This window comes from Drosophila miranda, chromosome 3, assembly GCF_003369915.1.
Source record: "Drosophila miranda strain MSH22 chromosome 3, D.miranda_PacBio2.1, whole genome shotgun sequence".
Classification (NCBI taxonomy): Eukaryota; Metazoa; Arthropoda; class Insecta; order Diptera; family Drosophilidae; genus Drosophila; species Drosophila miranda.
This window is the reverse complement of record NC_046676.1, coordinates 18,294,549-18,313,890: the sequence shown is the minus strand read 5'-3', so window position 1 is coordinate 18,313,890 and position 19,342 is coordinate 18,294,549. Positions and strand designations below refer to the sequence as shown.

Genomic DNA, 19,342 nt, shown 5'->3' with positions numbered 1-19,342 from the left:
GATATTCTGATGCACTCGTGTGCATAAATAACTTATGTTTGAATCAATGAAATTAATTGTATGTCTTGGTCATATGTTTGATTGCTGGACCTGAAATCGTTGGCCCTGAGGGAGAATCAAAAATTAATTGCTATAAAAAGGCCAATTATTTGCTGTCTTTGAATGGAAATCGTGAGTTCAAGTAGGGAATCGAGATGACAAAAGCAGGACAAGGATAAGTTAGTATATATTTATGATATCTATTACCAATGTCTGTCGATCCAATTAAAAGGCGCCTGAAGCTGCCTCGCTTTCCTGGTATTCACAAGAAGGCTAAGGCCCTGCCTGGATTCACCGAAGGACAGCCATTTGCCACTATTCCATTATATCTTTGGGGCAAAGCTTTCAATTATCAGTTGAATGGAAATCAATTGCATTCCACGCCATTTGCCAGAACTTGCGGCGTGAACACGAAAGGGATAAGCAAAAGGGATTGCACCAAACACCACCCACCACCCTCCGCCACCTTCTGCCACGATGAGTGCGAAAATCTTGTCTTGTCATGCAATTATAGAGTTTTAATGAAATATCGTGCACAGTCAGGGAAGAGCCATTAGAAGACAAAAACAGACAGGCGGAAAAACTAGCAGGAAAGTCGCCACCTAATTACCCGGGGACATCGCCATCGCCACCCCCAACAACCCCAAAAACAACTGGAAAAGTGGAAAAATAAACCCAAATGGTTGAGTTAATTGCATTGCCAATGATGCGGCAAAATCATTTTGACTCGATGCCGCAATGATGGCCAAAGCCCATTAAGCCATTAGGAGCTCTTAAATTGTCATTAACGGAGGCACATACAAATCCAATAAGCGGTAATAATGCATGCATACCAATGCTGTTTGCCACTGCCAAAGTAGTAAGCCATAATTGGTATATAATTCGCATTGAATTGCCAAGGACATTCCCCCATTTGTTGGTGGCTGAAGTCTCATGAAATGTTTAATGCTAAGAAAACTCTTCTGCCATTGTGATTCCGCTCTAAAGTTTAAGAAGAGTATAAAAGAAATTTGAACAGGCACTCCAACTCTGGCCCAAAGTACAAAGGGAGCTCCTAACCTGGCAAAAATACGCAATAAGTACTCCAAAACTTGTAAAAAACGAAGAATAAGTGCAGAAAGAAGCAGGTCTGACCCGAATGAAAGGATGCAGAAGCAATCCAAATACCAAATAAAACTTTAATTTCCTGCTTGCACAACATAATGCAATCCACGGAGAGTATCAGAGGAGGGGCTGGAACACTGACAGAGAGCTGGGGTCAGAGCTGGGGGACAAATTTAAAAGCCAAGGCACAGCTGACACGTCGATCCAGTATTGTAAATCTCCATTGATCCCCGTGGAGCTGTTGCCGGTTGGTCAATTAAAACGCTCCCGGCGGCTGCCCTCAAAGCGGTCAGAGAGCGGTCCCGCAGTCCATGTCAAGGTCTGCCACCTCCGGTTGCACCAGTGCGCACTGCTGTGGCATGTGGCCGTGGCATGCAAATGACCAGCAGAAAGGTGCAAGGCAAATACCAGCATGTGGCAAATATGTTAAGTGGCACCAGGAGAGGGAGAGACAGAGAGAGAGAGAGAGAGAGAGAGTACTACAATTTGCATGCGCTGTGAAGCACACAGCTGCTCCCACAGCTTCGTGTGGGAATTCCTTCTGAAAAGAAAGGAAAACAATTTATATCATACATATATGAGCTCACCTTTGAACTTTACGAGGCGAAAGTATTTTTAATTAAAGCCAACAAGCAGCCAGCCAAGCCAACCAGATGAAGCAATTGAACGAATGAATGTGTATGTACACATACACACACACTAACCACTAACACAAGGAACGACTACTAGTTGTGGACCATAAATGCTTCAACTGGCCATTTAGCCCTGGCAATGGCTACGCCATGCCGTGCCGTGCCGTGCCGTGAGCCTGGACCCGGGGATAAGCGCAGAGGGCAGCCGGGCAGCCGGGCAGCAGGAGAGCAGTAGAGCAAGTGCAAATAATATTATGGCCAACTGCACGACACACCGCATCGCACCCATTCCAGGCACAAATAAGTTCCGGCCACTGGCAGGACAAACTCTGGACAGGACCGTAAACAGCATTAAGTAACCGCAAGCAAGCAGCAGCCAACAACCCGCCACCCCCCCGCACGCAAGCACACACATGGCTCTAAGCGTTAAGGGTACGTGCGCGTATGTGTGTGTGTGTGTGTGTGTGAGACTGTATCAATTGCTGTCGTTGCCGTTGTAGCCACTGTAATTGCCCTGGCTGGGAAGGCAGCTGAAGCTGGGCGGCCTCCCTCTGAGCGCCTCTGTACTCCGTCATTTGGCCCTGTCATTGACAAGCTCAATAATAGCCATCGACCGCAGCATCTGGTCTACGCCGCCCGGTCGGAGGTCCATTGTGGTCTGAAGAATTTTCCGCATTGACTTTTCATCTTTGCATTGATTTTCTGGCACATCCTAATCGAATACCTTGAGCCTGCACTTCCTTAGCTCCATGTTCAGCCCCGTCCACAGTAACGACTCCAACTGCAAACAAATCTGCATAGGACTGCGGGGAGTGTTGTAGGAGTGTTGCGAGAAGCAGAAAGTTGCTTAACGCAGACATTCATCCATTGATATGCATGCACATACCCATTCAAGTTTGGGCGAGGAAATCCTTTGGCTGGGGCTGCTGCCAAACCCTTATCACTTGGCCAGGCACTCGGGGAAAACGCCAGCCACAAGGCGCAGGTCCTGGCAGATGCCTTAGGAACTGCTTGCCATGCATATCCTCGAACCCGTTCCTTAGTCTTTGGCCAACTGCATCTACTTAGCATAATTTGTTGCCTTGTTCCTGTCTACATTGTCTACTCATGGAGTTGGGGCGGACTGTACTGTCAAGGGCCCGAGTGGCAGTACTGTCTGTTGGTCTAGACAAGACAATGTCTGCATACAAAGATTCTATTTTGAGGAGGCGCGTAACAGACAATCAACGCTTCAAGTTTCGCCTCTTTCCCATAAACATGTTCATCAAAGAGCGAAGGTAATGAACTCTCTATGCCATCATTAAATGTTTTCATTAAATTCCTATTTTAATCAGTTCCGTTTTACCCAAGGAAACGTCTCAGCCCATTCAAATTCAAAAGTAGCGCCAACCCTTAAACGACTTGGAACTTTACAGCACTTTTGGTTTTCCAACACAGGTCAAGCTTAACAGCAATGCTATCGGAATTCCTTTAACAGAAGCTTTCGGCTATCGATTCTGTTGTCTTCCTGTTAAAACTCATGAAAATAAAGCAAAATAATTGTTTAATTAAAGTGCGCAACAAATGCAGCAGTTTTAAAGTGGCAGCCGTTTTGTTTGGAGTATTGTTCTTCAGCAATCCTACTAACGTCAATTTGTTTTTTTGGTCGTATTATTGTTAAACACAGGCAAGGTACTTTTGTTGGTACTTCAGCTGTTTCCGAAAAGTATTGCTTTAAACGACGCTGCGGCATTTTATTATATTCCATTTCAAACGCTTTCTCTAAGCATAGTGGGCGTAGAAGAACCTGGAAAAGCATTTGCAGCCATGGTGAGCGGCTCTCAGGTCGATGCATTAGCCTCCCTCCTGTACTCTCAATTTTTCATTGCAGCTTCAGCTGAGAGATTTTCAGAATGTATGTCCCGATGATTTGACAGCGGCCCTGGCTCTTCAGGTTTACAACGACTTAAAAAGGGGTAAATCAATCAATCAAATATACTATTAAGAATCATTATAAAGCCTTTTTTCTTAGATGAGCGCTGCGGCCACCTGCAGCCGCACTACGATGATGATTTGAAGGTGTTCTACTTGCGGAAAGAGGACACACAGGCTGCTTACATACCCTTGCTCCATACGAAGGGCATTCATTTCAGCCTGGTTGAGGCAATGCAAGACAAATTTGGAAAAAAGTGAGCATTGGTTTAAAGTATTGTTTTGTTTTGTTTATTTTCATTGTTCTTTTTCAGCAACATATTTTTGGCCATCGTGGATAATACAGGCAACATTTTGTATTACCAGGTGACCGAAGGATTCAGTGAAAAGAAGTTCTAAAGGTGCTTGATGTTTAATTTATAGGAAACGCTGTCCCTAATATTTTAAGATTATGTGTATTTATTTAGTCAATTGTTTACAGACTGTCAGATCCTTGTGAATCATTAAAAACCCAATTTCAAACTTGTTTGATGACTCAAAACTGCATTTATTTAATAGCGATAGATACATTTATTCAAAAATCATATCATAGTTGCATAAATAAGAGGATACACGCACAACTTGGCAGCTAAAGGGAATGGGGGGATATTTTTGTTGGTGATGAATCGATATTCCAGGCCGCAAGTTGCCGTTGTAATTATAATCATAATCATAATCGTAATGACAATAGATCTGCTTGGTTGTATATTGTTCTGCATGAGGGGTGCAGTGCACGATCGTTATCATAATCGTATTTATCAATAATTATCTTCACATAATGATAGCTTAGCCTACGCTTGCATAATTGATTATTACAAACTTAAATACAATTTAAAAATTAAATTACAAATAGCATAGATCTTAAGTGAAACAACAATCCGATCGCATGCCACATATGTATCTCTGGCAACGAGGGGTCAGGCTCTCCGAACGGCATTATGTTTTTTTCTGTTAAAGCGTACCGTTCCGTTCCGTTCCATTCTCTCTTTCTCTCGTGGGCATACAAGCGAATCGTTTGAAATCCATATATCATTGAATTAAAATGCTCAAAGCAATACAGTTTTTTGTATAAAGTACAATAATAATAATAAATAACAAATGTAGGCGTTGTGTGTGAATTAAAAAATAATAAAATGTAGCTTTAAAATATAACACAACTCGGGCACACAATTGGCTAACACGAGTTGATTTGAAAACGCAAAGAAATTTACAGGGGTTACACTTTAAAACTGTAAGTATTATCTCTCACTTTCTAACTTTCTCTCCTTCGTTCTTTATCTTAAAATATGTTTAGAGGATGAGCTCTTTTATCAAGACATTTTCCTGGGATGTGTGCATGCAATATATGTATAAAATATATGTATTCTTGAATTTGTTCTTGTATGTGGTTTATGAAAATATGTTCCTCCGCTCCGTTTCGCTTTGATCCGATCCGATACGATCTGATCCGATCTCCTACTGGTGGCGCTTGTAAAATAGCTGTGTGTATACATAATTTTCTTCTCTAAAATCTACTTGGAACCTGGCTCACAATAAATCTGTCCAAAATCTACAACGTTGCGTATAAGGCCTTCCTAGGGTTCGTCAGACTATTCAATATATTCTCGTTCTCGCGTTAGGAAATTAAAAGATGCATGCTATGCAATATGGTTCATGCTGATGGAGGGGAAGGGTATTGTATTGTTTTGGATTGGATTGGAAGGGATCCGGCTCTGCTCCTGATTGATGATCGAAAAATGCGCTTGTTGTGCCCTCAAAGAGGACGTCTTCTAGTGGGTTTTGTTAATGCTTGTTTCGGTGAGCAAGTGAGCAACACTCCAGTGATTAGATATAATATATGTCCTGTATGGGTATTATCTGGAGGCGTTCCTGTTTAAATATTTAACTCACATTCACTTAAGCTAGCAATAATTCTTACACATTTAAAAGCAGAGGGCGAGGGTTGTTAGAACGATCGGGCTAGGCCCTTGGTGAGCCCATAAGACTAACTGGACACGGGAGGGGTGTTGCGGGACACTAACACCATTCGGCCGTGTATGAAAAGTCCTGGAAGAGCACCTGCTCATCCTCGGACAGGTGACGCGGCTCCTTTGGTGGCGTCAATTGCGCCTTCTCCGACGTGAATTCCTCATCAAAGTTCGAGACATCCTCCAGATGGTTCTACGGAAGCGAATTACACACAAATATATTTATCGAAATTATCTTTGCCTGGGACGCTATTCGACTTACAATCGTGGGTACAAACGGTGGCTTGACCTTACGAAGCAGCAGATCATCCCAGACAATGGACCGGAAGAATGCCTGCTTCTTGACATCCTCCGCATCGCGCTCCGACGATCCTAGACGTCGCTCTGGATTCTTGCGCAGTAGCTGGAAAGGTATACGTACATTGATTAGTCAGAAAAGATCATTGAATGCGAATGACTTACCCTACGCATCACGGCTATGGCCTCGAGTGAGAGGAAGCGCGGATAGCGGACCTCATCATTCACAATTGAATCGAACACCTCCTCCTCATCATCGCCAGGGAAAGGTGACTGTCAAAATAGGATTGGTAGTCAGTTAACTAACGAAATACACACAAGAAATCTTCCCGTTCGACTTACCTCACCAACCAACATCTCAAAGATGAGCACCCCCAGACCCCACCAGTCCACGGCCCTTGTGTACGAGGTCTCGGTGAGGACTTCGGGTGCCAGAAACTCGGGCGTGCCGCAGAAAGTACCCGTGCGATCACCGAAGCCCATGCCCTCCTTGCACAGGCCAAAGTCGGCGATCTTCACATACCCATCCGTGTCCAGCAGTAGGTTGTCCAGCTTCAGGTCGCGGTAGATGATCTTATTTTCGTGCAGATACTGCAGCCCCAGCACAACGCAGGCTGCATAGAAAACGGCACGCGGCTCCAGAAACACGTCCGTATGGATGTGCATCATCAGATCTCCTCCGGCGGCGTACTCCATCACAAAGCAAACGTGTTGCTGTCGAGAAAGCAAGGAGGTATCAAAGGTTAAAACTAAAAATCTCTCTCAGCTGACTTTGGGACTCACATCGGTCTGGAAGCACGAATACAAATTGACCAAAAACGGGTGGCGCATGGCATTGGCCACTTCGAAGATGCGCTTTTCGCTCAGCAGCGACTCCACCTCATCGCGGGCGATAATGTCGCCCTTTTTCAGCGCCTTGATGGCATAGTACTGGTTGTTGCTGCGCAGCTGCGACAGGATCACCTTGCCAAAGTGTCCTCGTCCCAGCACACTCAGCAGCCGGAAGTTGTCCATCGACAGCATGCCTGCATTCGGAGGCGGTCCAGGCTTGACCAGACGGCCCCCAGTCTCGCGGAACTGCAGTCCCCGAGCCACATTCTTGCGCTGCTCCTGCTGGCTGGTGTTGCTCGTCGATGAGGAGCTGGGCGTGGGCGTAGGCGTGTACACTGAGGCGGCAGCCGCTGCCTTGGCCACGTTCAACTCGTACTGATTCGCATAGATGGGCTGCTGCCCAGGCTGCTGCTGCAGCTTGTCCTGGCGCTGTGTGGGCTGCGGGAATTGCGGGGCGCCGGCCGACGCACTAACGCAATAGATGGTCGGAGTCGGCGGCTCCTGAATGATGGGCGAGGACTGTCCATACTGCTGTTGACTGCTGCCCACATATAGTTTTCCCAACTGCGGTATAACCTGTGGCAAAGGAATTGAGAGATGTTAGCCCATTCGTTTGGCATATTCTGTATTCTGTATTCATTTATATCAATATCTGTGGAAACAACTTGAGAGCTCTGCATATGTGTCTGCCTCTGGGGCCGTTTACCTGCTCCAGCTGCTCCTCTTCACTCGTCGAACTGTCTAACTTTTCAACAACTGTCTCAAGCAATACACTCTCAACGAATGCCTCCGACTGCGACTGCGACTGCGACCGCGACTGCGACTGGCAGTGGGACTGTGCCTCTGCCACCGCCTTTGTCTCCGGCTGTGGCTCTGGCTCGGCCACCTCCTCTATCAGGCAGCTGGTGGTGCAGCTGGCATCGATGGGTTCGAGGGTGATATGTACAAGACTGATATGCGCCTGCAAGAGGATTGTGGTTCAAAGAGCTGCGCTTCACAACGCCGGGGGGGACAAACAAACATACAGCAGGCGGTGTATCGCATATGGCAGGTGCGGATGTGGACAACAGCTGACGGATTGGCCAAGTCGGCGACAGATCCAGACTATGAAAAAGAGTATGGGAATGCTGCTGTGGCTGTTGCTGTTGCTGGAGTTGGACTGCAAACATTTGCCTCAGGACCTGCGCGAGTGCATGGAATGCTGGCACAATCATGACGTCACGACCACGGCCATACTTTAAAACCGATCGATATCGACGGATCAACGGATCGACGGAAGCTACATATACCGCAAGGGCAGTGGCAGTAGCAACAGCGGCGGCAACGGCGGGCAACTGAAGGCAAACAAGTGCCAAAGTCATGACCAGAGGCCAAGCAAAATGGTCGCTTAGCATTTTAGGCGCTTCTGCGTCGTTCTTTGGGTCTAAAAATGGCCAATGGCTACGTAAGACGCGGGCCAGCGTAACAGCGCATAGCCCCAGTATATGGATGAGTCCGTACATAGATGGGAGGAGATGGGAGGAGACACAGAAAGACACCGATATGTACATACATATAGATAGGTAAGCATCTGAAATGAAATGGAAAATGTGGGGGAACGTTGACGTTCTGCAATGTCGTGGAAAGTGTCGTGTGTGAGAGGTGCTGGTGCTGGTGCTGGGGACTGGGTGCCTATGGGGACAGAACATACACTCGATTTTGGCACGTGAAGGGGCGCACTTTCGGGCCTCTCCTCTCCGCTTTCCCTGTGATCTTTTCGGAAACGTGTCTATTTAAAGCGACTCAAATTGTCACTTTTGGATATCTTATCGTTGGGATTATGTACATCAGTTCACTTCATAGATTTTCTATAATATTCAGAGCTCTCAAGTCGTTTGTGGTTATAAATAATTAGCAATGTAATTTGTAAAGCATTTGTTTTATTTACAAACATCTTCAAGTTAGGATCAACTGGGAGTTCTAACGGGAATTGGGTTTCTAGGGTGGGATTAGACCGTTAGTTCGAAATTTATTTGTGCTTTCAATACTATGTTCTACTGTTAACACTACAAGGCAGTGCTGGTAAACGCGATGTTAGATACAAGCCAAAAACAAATGTGAGTGTTTTGTTGTCGTGTGCATGAGTATGTTTTATGAATAATATGTTTTAGGCTTTATGGACACTTTTTTGCACTCATCGTGATATTATTCGTCGAAAAGTGATAACGAACGAACACCAACAGCAATCGAATAACGATAACAAAACGATAACATTAAAAATAACACCCAAAAATCGTGTCAGCCACAGACGAATAAATGTAAGAAACGAAAAAGCTTTTTGCGGATTAGTGAATAATATTAAATAAATTCGATTGCACGGATTGCAGGGCGAGGGTGTTCCCTAGCATACTTTCCGGGGTGACCCCGTCCTGCAAGCCAACAAAAAAAGCAAATTCCAAACCAAAAGCAAAAAAAGAAATCAAATGAAAAACCTCCTAACCTCCACACAGAAACGATCGCCCGCACTGGAACTGTGGCTGGACTGCACCAGATCCCGGCTGCCCCCGCCGCCATCGGCCCTGTACAGATACTCGTCGTCGTCCTCGGGATACTCGACCAGGGGCGAGGGCGGCACCGATCTGTCCTCCTCCCGGCAGCCCAGCAGCACCACCGGCGGCATGGTCAGCACCGGACGGTGCAGCTGCTGTTCCACAGCCGATGGCCGCGACAGATCCTCGACGGCGGCAAAGCGACTGCTGGTCTGGGCAGGATCGGGCTGCAACTGAAATTGGTTGGTTGGTGGCAAGGCGAGTGGACTTTGGCTGGGGCAGGGGTAGGTGACTGGGCGGCTGGCTGGCGAGATCGAGAGCGGTAGCGATAGCGGGCTCGGGAGCGGTGTCTGGTCTGTGGTTAGTGTTGACTGGGTGGGTGACAGCGGAGGAGGAGGAGGTGGCGGCGGCGGCGGCGGCGGCGGTGGCTGGCTCTGGCGCTGCTTGGCCCACTCGGAGGACTCGGCAATACACTGCTCGATCATGCGTTGCTTCTGCTGATGCTGGAGCTGCTTCTCCTTCTCCTTCTGTCTCGCCTGATCTTTTTGCTGCTGCTGCTGCTGCTGCTGCTGCTGCTTCTCCCTCTCCTGCTGTTCGCACAGCTCGAGGATGGCCTGACGCTGGGCCTCCTGGAACTGTTGCAATCTCTGCTGCTCCTGCAGCTGCCTCTGGTGCAGGGCCTGCTGCTCGGACTGCTGCTGCTGCAGCAGCAGGCTCTCGAGCGCCTCCTGGTCCAGCTGCAGCTGCTCCATGTCCCGATCTTTCAGCAGGCGCCGCAGCGTGGTCGGACGCGAGTCCATGTCGGAGAGGAAATCGAATTCGTGCAAGGCATCCTGCAGCTGTCGGCGATTAACGGAGATCATGACAGACGGATAACGGAAGACAGGAGACAGGCACACACAGACACACACAGAGGCAGAGAGGCGCGCAGAAAAGGAGAGAGAAAGGAAGGGCAGCACAAAGCACAACGAGAGGGAATGAGAGAAAGATGGCGGCGTATTAAAGAGAATAAGAAAAAGCTTCTCTTTCGCACAGAGAAATGGAGAGAGTGAGTGAGAGAGAGAGAGAAGTAAGAGAACAGAGAGGGGATAAAGATGATGATGCTGATGAATAAAGTAGACGATTGAGAGGCAGAGGCAAAAAGGGAGAAAACGGCGGGGATCATCGGCAGATCAAGCAGTGCGAAACTGATGGAACTAGTTCGCAGCCGCAACTCCTATGTCCGTATGACACTTGCTCAAATTTACTGATTTTTAACAGAATATTGCACTTTACACTTTCGAAGAGCCCTGATAGCTACAAAGCTCAATATGAATATACTTCTAAGACATTCAGTTTAATAATTATATACTGTCGAGGAAATGTTCAAACAGTGTTCGCATGAGACATGCCATCAGTCGAACAGCTGACTACACACAGCTGATTGAGACCAGCAAGTTGTACTTTTACAATTACAAATCGATTGCATATGTGAACTAAGGCACACACTCGCATTTCTCTCGTTCCCACTGCACCCTTTTCCCCTAAGGTTTTTATATCTTGTCTCCCTGAAATTTTGCTTCTACCAAATACTGAATTCTGACGAATTGTTATATGCTGCGACTTCTATTATTTTTAGGGGAATGACACTTTCTTTAAGATTTCAAGCGCTGCTTACAATTCTTCAGTTGGTGTTCAGGTAATGATAAGCTAGTGTCATACGGGAAACAACCAAATGATGGACTGTTTCCGGAGCTCCCTTTGACACCAGATCATCGCTTCTAGAATTTTCGATTATCTTCCAAACCCACCATCTGCACGGATGCTTCTGCATGGAGTGTGGTGTGGCATCCACTTTAGACACTAGTATATAATTACAGCTTATGTACATGTACGATCAAATGTGTATGTATAGTATGTATGAACAATCGATAATACAAAAGCCAACACCAAGGGATAATGATGCGATAACTGTACAGATGTTTATGTGTGTAGGTGGGGGTGGGGCTGAATATGTACATGAGATAAGAGTTGATCAAAAGGAGCTGTGGCAATGGCAATGGCAATGGCATGTGGCAGTGGCATGTGGCAGGCACAACGATCAAACCAGCTACGGGAACACAGCTATATATTTGTATAGTACATGGGGAGATCTTTACAGAGGGATTGAGAAGGTTGAGCTGCATACGGGCCTGGTCGTACGTAGATAATCTCTGGATAGCACTCACCTCCTGGTCCAACACCGGCGTGGTGGTCGATGACTTGAGCAATGGTGGCGGCGGTGGCGCCGTTGTGGGGGCGGCCGTGCGGCCACCGATGACCGCTGGTGCCTTCGCGCCTCCTGCCGACGGCGGCATCTGTATGATGAGCGAGCTGGGTCTGCCAGCGGCAGCTGCCGCTGCAGCGCCTGAAACGGCAGGAGTGTCGGGTGGCAGGACGCTGATCCCCTGCATGTGCATTGAGAGTGGGCGCATGCCACTCAACCCGCTGGCCGCCGGATCCGGGTACTCGCCGGGCGTTTCCACGTGCTCGTGGATGCCCGCGTCCGGATTGAACTCCAGATTTTGGGCCTGCTCGCCGGGTGTATACGGCTCCGGCTCCACCAGGGCATCCGACGAGGGAGTCCTCGAAATGGGCGACTCCGAGTCGCGGGCAGGGGCAGCCGCAGCGCCTGTGGCTTCGCCCGATCCCATGTGGACATGGTTGGGGGCATTCCGCTTGAGCAGGCGACCCCAGGTGGCCACATTGATGTTCATCTGCTTGGCACGGGGGATGTTCTTTGCCTGCTGTCTGTTGAAGATCATGCGCTGGCGGCGCAGCTTGGGCTTCTGCGATATCATGGGATTGAGAAACTTGATCTCGGCGAAGAGCAGGCCCTGGGGCTCCAGCTGCAGGGCCATGCCGTGGCGCACATCGTCGATGAACTCCTCCAGTCGCAGGACCTTCACGGCGCACAGGGAACGCCAGTCGCGCCAAAAGACTCCGATCTCGAGCTCTCGGGAGCGGTCTAGATCGATGGAGAAGCGCTGGTCCCAGGCCTGCTGCGAGCATGGCTTCCAGGAGGTCTGTCCCACGGTGATGTTGTCCAGCTTGATGGCGGCCATGATCTCGAACGAGGTCTCGTCCTTCACCGAGTAGCTCTTGGAGCTGCTGCGCGAGGTCACGCCCTTGACGAAGCTCCGCAGATCGCCGGGACTCGAGCTGTTGTCCTTGTCGCGTCGCGAACGCCCTGGAACATCCTCCAGCAGGCCCTGGCAGCCCATCAGTCGCACCTCCAGCTTGCCCGTGACACTGGCACAGCGCCCCAGCGACGACACCGACTGGTAGGGCTTGCCCCCCAACAGGCCACCCTGCCCGGTCTGCAGCGATGTGTAGGTCACCGGCACCGGCGACGTCGACTGCTGCACGATCTGCAGCTCCGTCTTCAGCTGCTGGGCCGCAGGAGAGTCCACTGGCAGCTCCTGGCGCCGCAGATCCAGCGAATATCGCAAGAGATCCAGTTTCCGCGACGACTCCGACAAGCGACCAGTGGCCTACGAAAAGGATAAAGCGATTAATGACATAATCAATCATCTACTATAAATGTTGTATATATATTAAGTAAAACCACACCAAAGGAAAGACACTACTTTCTTTTTTACAGACTATTTGATGACTTTATTACAACATTAAACATTAAACTGATTCAGCGCACAATCTGTGTGTATTCTTGTGTGAGGAACATTCGCGTTTGCGTTAAACCTAATCGAAAAAAATTCAATCCAGTGTGTGTCCAGGATCTTTGCGGGTTAATAGGGAGCGGGAGCGGTGAAGAGTGTTAAATGCAAGAGAAGGAAAGCTTTAAATTAGAAATCTGCGTGGCTTCAAAGTACAAAAGTGCAATAAACTGCACTGACCCGACCCAGTGGACCAATATCGTGAAATAAATATGGCATATGGAAGTCATGCTAAATATGAAAATATCGAAATCGATCCGAAAACCGAGCTCAGCTTGTGGCAGTGAAAGGTCCTTAGAGAGCCTCTTATGATATAATTTAAGAGACTCGATTTGAAGTACTTTTGCGATAGAGCAAAAGAGTGGATTTAGTGCGAAAGGCACACAATTAAACAAGTGCGAGCGAGTGTCTGACTCAAACACCTCCCTCATTCTCACTTATTCCATTCATGCCTGTTTCGCTTAAATTTCGAATGCAGGTTTCTTGCCATTCATGCAGACCTCTACTTTGTAGGGATTCGAATCGACGGCTGCCAGGGGCATTAATTAAGGGAAACTAAAGCACACATATGTAAGTATGTGCAATCCTTCTTCCAGAGGCCTCTACTCTACTACTCTACTGTTACTGCGGCCTCCTTAGCACTGGTCGCTCGCCCAGAGAGAAGGCTCTGCCACGCAACTGGAAGCGTTCGGCCAGCCATCGCTGGCAGCTCTCGCACTGGCAGTTGGGGTTCTTGGTGGGTCCCACATGGTGGCCGGGCTTGCGCATGGCCACAACATTGCCGAAGCGCCGTGTCTTCTCCAGGTGCTCGTGGGTGTAGCCCGACACGGTGGCGATGGAGGCCTCGCTGGCCACGCTCGGGCTGTCGCGGGAGATCTCAAAGCGTCGCCCTGGCAGGGGGGAGGGCGTCACGACCGTTGTGCCGAATGTGCTGGCCGAAGTGGTGCTGGGCGGGGCCTCGCTGCCACAGCGCAGCACAGTGGTGGCCGCCGAAAGCAGCTGCGGGGAACTGCGCTCCGACGAGGGCGATCCAGAGGCCCCCTGCGCGCTCAGATTGTCGCGGGCCTCGCTCTTCCAGCGGTAGCTCGGATGGAGCAGTCGAAACGGATCCGCACTGGCTGCAGAGGCGGGCTGGACAGGAGCCGTGACTGGCGGCGTTGGCTGGCCAGGATTCGGATGGATGGAGGGCCCAAAGAACTGCAGGAAACCGGGGCGATTGCGCTGCTGCATTTGCGATATCTGCCGGCCCGGGTAGGTGTTGAACACATTCGTGTCGGAGAAGCCATCCGATTCGGAGGGGATCGTGTCGCTCCGCTGGAAGGAGCTGCGCTGCGACTGCACTTCTTTGATGGTCTGCAAATGCTGCTGGTGTTGGTGTTGATGCTGGTGCTGGTGCTGATGCTGATGTGGATGCGACAGTGGCAAGGTGGGGGCTGTAGTCTGGGGCTGATCGAAGGAGTGCTGGCGCGACCAGAGCCTCTCCATCTGGCTGATGCGCAGGCGATCCAGCGAGTTCTCGTAGTCAAAGCTATCCGATTTGGTCAGCCCAAAGTCTGCCAACGGGTTATCCGGCTCGTCCGTTTCCTTCCACGAGGAGTCCACGCAGTCGGTGCCCGCTGCCACGCTGGAGATGCTGCTGCAGGTGGCATCCCGGGGCATGGTCGAGTGCGAGGAGTTCGGGTAGGTGCTGCTGATGGTGTCGTCGCTCGGCTGCCGCATGTACTTCTGGCGCAGATTCGCCAGCTTGGCTGCCCGCTGGTCGCCGATGTGTTTGCGGAAGAGCAGCTGCTTCGATTCGGTCACCTCCTCGGCGGTGCTGCATTTGGTGATGGCGTGGCCCAGGCTCATCTGGTGTGTGTCCTTCGGCTCCTTTTGCTCCCTTTGTTCCTTCTGATGGCCCAAGCGACGCGGCAATGCTCCGCCAGAGATCCGCTGATGGCGCAGCAGCATCTGCTCGTTGTCCAACACCGTTTGGGGAGTGGAATTGGAGTCCAGGTCGTAGCGCTTGCTCCCGGCCAGATCCGAGTCTGAGCTGGAGCTGGAGGAGACCTCCACATCTGCCTGCTGCTCGTCGTCCGCCTCCTCATCCCCCTCGGAGCCAGTGCAATACACATCGATGTGGACGGTGCGGGGCTTCTTCTCCCCCAGGTTGGGGGGCACCCGCGGTGAGGTTCCTCCTCCCCCATGATGTCCCCCAAGAGGCGGTATCCTAGGCATCGAGGCCGACTTGAATGTGGACGAGGGCGTGGTGGGCGTGGGCGTGGGCGAGTAGGTTGGCTGCAAAAATCAATCGATTAGAAAAGAGCGCAAGGTGCATCCTCTTGAGCCCTGGCTTACCACATAGGTGTTCGCCTCCTCTGCCTGCCGCCTGGTGGCAAAGTTCATGAGGGCCTCGGTGGTGGCCCGACGCTGCTCGTAGGCGGTACGTCGACGCTGTTGCGGCTCCACCAATTGCGGCTCCTCGTGGTCGCTGGTCTGCGAGAAGGCATCGCGCAGCTGCTGGGCCCGCACCTTGTTGTGGTAGACGAAGGGCTCGTTCGGTCCTGCGGCCGCTTCCTGCGGCAGGAAATCCGCCACAGCGGAAACCATGATGTTGCAGGTGCTCCGACAGCGCGTTCCGCACACTTGAGCTGTGGCGCCTGGAGCGGATGTCCCCGCAGGGAGGGCCCGTGACGCCTGGGGACTGCCGAAGGCCGAGTCCGCATTGGTGGTGGTGGCCGAGGAGTTGGTGGACCGGAAGCTGGTCCCCATCCCCATCGTGTTGGCTGTCTACAAGAGGAACGTGGTATGAGCCTCTAGTGCTCCGCGCTGCCACAGGACTTACCTTGTCGACATCCTGCTCTGTTTCGGGTTCATCGGAGGGCGTGCACCACTTGTAGACCACACGCACTGGATGCACTGGATGCACTGGATGCACTGGATGCACTGGCCCTGCACCGCACTCCTTGTGCACCGCCTCTCCGGCACGGGCAAACGTGAGATGGGCACGCACTGTCCACTCGGCCGTCAGCTCGTGGGGCAGCGGTGCAGCTCCAGGAGCCGCCAACGAGGCAGTGGGCGTGGCCATCACTCTCCCTTACGCACTTTCGTTGCCAGAACACATTGCGGTTCTAAACTGTTTGTTCAAGGTGCCATCTATATCGGACACATGGATACACTCACGCACATATGTATGTATATATGGCACTATATACGATAAATGTACATATGTATATATATATATTCACACACGATATGTTTTATTCTTATAACGGTGGCTAAAAATACATATCTTGAAACCGTTTTTGATAGTTCTATCGTTCGTGCGAAATGCCCGAAAGCTGAATTCAAACATTTATTGTTTCATTTTTTTTCTCTTTGATTATACGCGTATTTTACAGTCGAAAGTGCCTAAGAAGGATATGCCGATGAATATTTCATTTCAATACTGCATCCTTAGAGTCTATAGAGTCTAAAAAAATGTATAAAATACATTTTTAAACCCTTTTTTGTTCAAATATTTGCAACTTTTCTACGGCTATCCTTCATAGGCACTATTAACTGTATTCACATTTTGTTTTTCCGTATTTTTAGCTTCATTCAGCCGCACACACACCCACACACACACACACACAACAAACGAGAGGGGTGGAAAGGAAAACACTTTCGTTTTTGAGTATTTTTCGACTCTTGTAAAAATTGTGTGTCTAAATTTATGTGATTTTTATTTTTAACAATTGCAAGATGACCCCAAAAAGACCCTCTCACGATTTGAGAGCAGGAGGGAGAGAGGCGTGAGAGAGGAGTGCAGAGGCTGATGATCCGCTCAACGAAAATTACGCAATTGGCAGGTGCACGCGGCGTATGCGTAATATGGAGTTTGTGTATCAGGTGTGTCGGCTCCCGGCTCCCGGCTGCGGCTCCCATTTCTTTTGTTTTCTCATGTGTGTGTGTGTGGGGGTCTGATTTTCCTCTTGGAGGTTTCTTTGATCTCTTCCATTATTACATATTCATAGAGTTTCGAACACACGAGCACGAACACGGAACACGGAACGCGAGACGCGGAACGCGCGGACAATAATACAAAAATCTCTATCGGGGGAAGCGTCAGAGGCAGCAACGGCAACAGCAACGTCAACGGCAACACAACTTGAACTGAACGCAGCAGCGGAAAAGCTGCTTGGGAAAATTCGCCAGAGAAACAAACGAAACGGTAAGAGATTTTTCACATTTTCTGCGGCTGGCCAGAGAACTTTGCTCACGCTCGGACGAGATTTGTTGCCCGATCCAAACAGATGTTTCGATATATCCCCCCCCAAACGACAGCGCTCTCTCTCTCTCTCTGTCTCTCTCTCTCTCCCTCTCTTTGTTCTAAAAATGTTGTGACCCAAAGGGCTGAAAGGGGAAGGAGTTTGTTTATCATTTCAGTGATGTCTGAACGAATAAAAACTTCAGAGTTCCATCATTGATGGCACACGTCTGACAAGGGGATCAGTGTACAGTGCGTTTCACAGCCATAAGCCCAACTAGTGTGGAAATCTTTCCATTGTTGGGGGATCTTATGGAGCTGGCACTGTAACACCCTGTACTTCCTCTTGAGATCAACTCCAGCCGACAGATGCAACAGGCGTCGCCAGTCGTCGCCGCAAACAAGCCGCAAAACAAATAAATACGACTATGAGAACGGCAATGGGAATCTGGCCACAAATATAATATTTAGGCCAGAATCCGAGCTGTTGCGGAAGTGGAGAGGGAAGCCCCCCTTACAGCCGACAGATAAATCACCCAGAGAGTCGCGTCCCCAGAGAGCCACGCGACAGGAAACGCACACAGCGCACAGCTCATTGGGAAATCCACGAAAAGAAGAAAAAGAACAAGTGTACAACAGCCTATGTACATATGTATGTATGTCTTTCCTTGGATTGTGAAATTGGGAAAACACTCGTACGGAAATTGTCGCACAGTTTTCCGAATGACTCTCGGAATGCTCTTGCTCTGTATTCCAGGAACTCATTTGCCCAACAAATAAATTCCTGGGAACTACATTTGTTCAACGAATCTTTGGGCAGAGTTTTCTAATTCCAAGAAATTGTCAAATCTTAAAGGGATCTTTCAATCCAACAATTGCCTTTTTCTGGATCTCTTTTCCTTTAGAATTATTCGGGAAACCAAATCATAGAACCGAGAATCCTAGAATTATAGAGCACTGCTTTGCTGGCCACAAACTGCGCATAAAAACCGACCAAACCCCAACCGGAATACCCTATAGAAAATTATTAGGGCAGGCCCTGGGGCACACTTGCCAAATCATTTTCGTATTCGGTTTTTTGGTGCCGACCAAGTAAATGCGACACATTCCACGTCCATTAAATTAATGAGACGACAGTTAGCGGGCGAAACTAAAAAAAAGATTCGAAATGAAAACCAAAACGAACGAAAAACGAACTGAAACAGCCGCATAATTAGCCTCGTTTCTCGTTCCTTCTCGTTCCGTGGACAGAAATCACGTATACGTATACGTACGTATATGAATCATACGCCGTGTGGCCATATGGCGTACACCTGAGTCTCAGAGAGGCAGATATGAGACGCGTTCCGCTTACCTGGCCACTGGCCAGATCTAATTAACTCTAGGACTACCCCTTTTTTTTTGGGTCTGGGGTCTGGGATCTAGGCACTCACCTCCTGCAGCGCCTTCTTGTCTGGGGCTCGATTCGCCGTCTGGAGAGTTCGTATGACATTCTTGGCTCCATCCACGACGGCCGCCTCGATGCGCAGACGATGACGCAGCTCCTCGATGCGCTCCTCCAGCGTCGTCTCCAGGCTCTGGGGCTGGCCATCGTCCATCAGCTGGCGCGTGGCCTTCAGCCGATCGGCCTGCTCACGATTATGTTTGACCTTGATGATCCGCAGCCGCAGAAACTCGATTTTGGCCTTCGAGTCGGCCAGCATTTGGTGGGCCTCCGCCAGCAGCTTCTTGTCGCAGCCGGCGCCCAGTGACTGGATCATGTTCTCCGCCCCCGTCTTCACCTTTATCTCGATCTGCAGCTGCTTCTCCAGCGACGTCAGGACTTTGTCGTTGGCGGTGGAGGGTGCGCCGGTGCCACCACCGCCCCCCAGGGCACCGCCCATAATTATCCCGCCATTGGGATCGATGTTGGCATTAATCGATTCTGTAAAAGACAAATACAAGAGGATTAGTTTCCTGAGAAACGAGAAAGGAGCCTCAGAAGGGGCTCTTCCACTCCCATTTATATTCCACTTTCAATGGAACCTGCACACCCCTCAGATATGGCTATCAATTATCAATCTTAACCACT

General features: G+C 49.6%; 3 protein-coding genes across 17 annotated transcripts in view; 1 reads left to right on the top strand and 2 right to left on the bottom strand.

Annotated features, from left to right (window-relative positions):
• The first annotated feature begins 3,256 nt into the window (after positions 1–3,256).
• Positions 3,257–4,212, top strand: LOC117185825. The gene is made up of 4 exons (XM_033392070.1): positions 3,257–3,584; positions 3,646–3,730; positions 3,787–3,943; positions 4,001–4,212. The coding sequence occupies exons 1-4, from the start codon at positions 3,582–3,584 to the stop codon at positions 4,083–4,085; spliced, it is 330 nt and encodes a 109-aa protein (XP_033247961.1). The 5' UTR covers positions 3,257–3,581; the 3' UTR covers positions 4,086–4,212.
• A 24-nt stretch (positions 4,213–4,236) lies between these two features.
• LOC108158832 (serine/threonine-protein kinase N) overlaps positions 4,237–19,342 on the bottom strand; it is a 33,329-nt gene continuing 18,223 nt past the window's right edge. For 2 of the 14 annotated variants that reach the window (XM_033392062.1, XM_033392061.1), the window contains 9 exons: positions 18,705–19,195; positions 11,556–12,860; positions 9,300–10,187; positions 7,527–7,781; positions 6,773–7,396; positions 6,332–6,703; positions 6,155–6,262; positions 5,955–6,095; positions 4,237–5,885 (listed from right to left, as the gene is read on the bottom strand). In XM_033392062.1, the coding sequence (XP_033247953.1) occupies positions 5,742–5,885; positions 5,955–6,095; positions 6,155–6,262; positions 6,332–6,703; positions 6,773–7,396; positions 7,527–7,781; positions 9,300–10,187; positions 11,556–12,860; positions 18,705–19,195 (4,328 nt within the window). In that variant the 3' untranslated portion in view covers positions 4,237–5,741. Of the gene's footprint in view, positions 5,886–5,954; positions 6,096–6,154; positions 6,263–6,331; positions 6,704–6,772; positions 7,397–7,526; positions 7,782–7,845; positions 8,154–9,299; positions 10,188–11,555; positions 12,861–18,704; positions 19,196–19,342 lie in introns of those variants that run through there. The other 12 variants (XM_017291545.2, XM_017291539.2, XM_017291547.2 and 9 more) reach the window with 10 other exon arrangements.
• LOC108158834 lies at positions 12,951–18,678 on the bottom strand. Of its 2 annotated transcripts, XM_017291554.2 has the most exons (4): positions 17,029–18,678; positions 15,868–16,363; positions 15,381–15,812; positions 12,951–15,320 (listed from the first exon to the last, which is right to left on the bottom strand). In XM_017291554.2, the coding sequence occupies exons 2-4, from the start codon at positions 16,108–16,110 to the stop codon at positions 13,665–13,667; spliced, it is 2,331 nt and encodes a 776-aa protein (XP_017147043.1). In that variant the 5' UTR covers positions 16,111–16,363; positions 17,029–18,678; the 3' UTR covers positions 12,951–13,664. The 2 variants fall into 2 exon arrangements, with proteins under 2 accessions (XP_017147043.1, XP_017147042.1); XM_017291553.2 differs by having other exon boundaries at positions 15,868–18,678.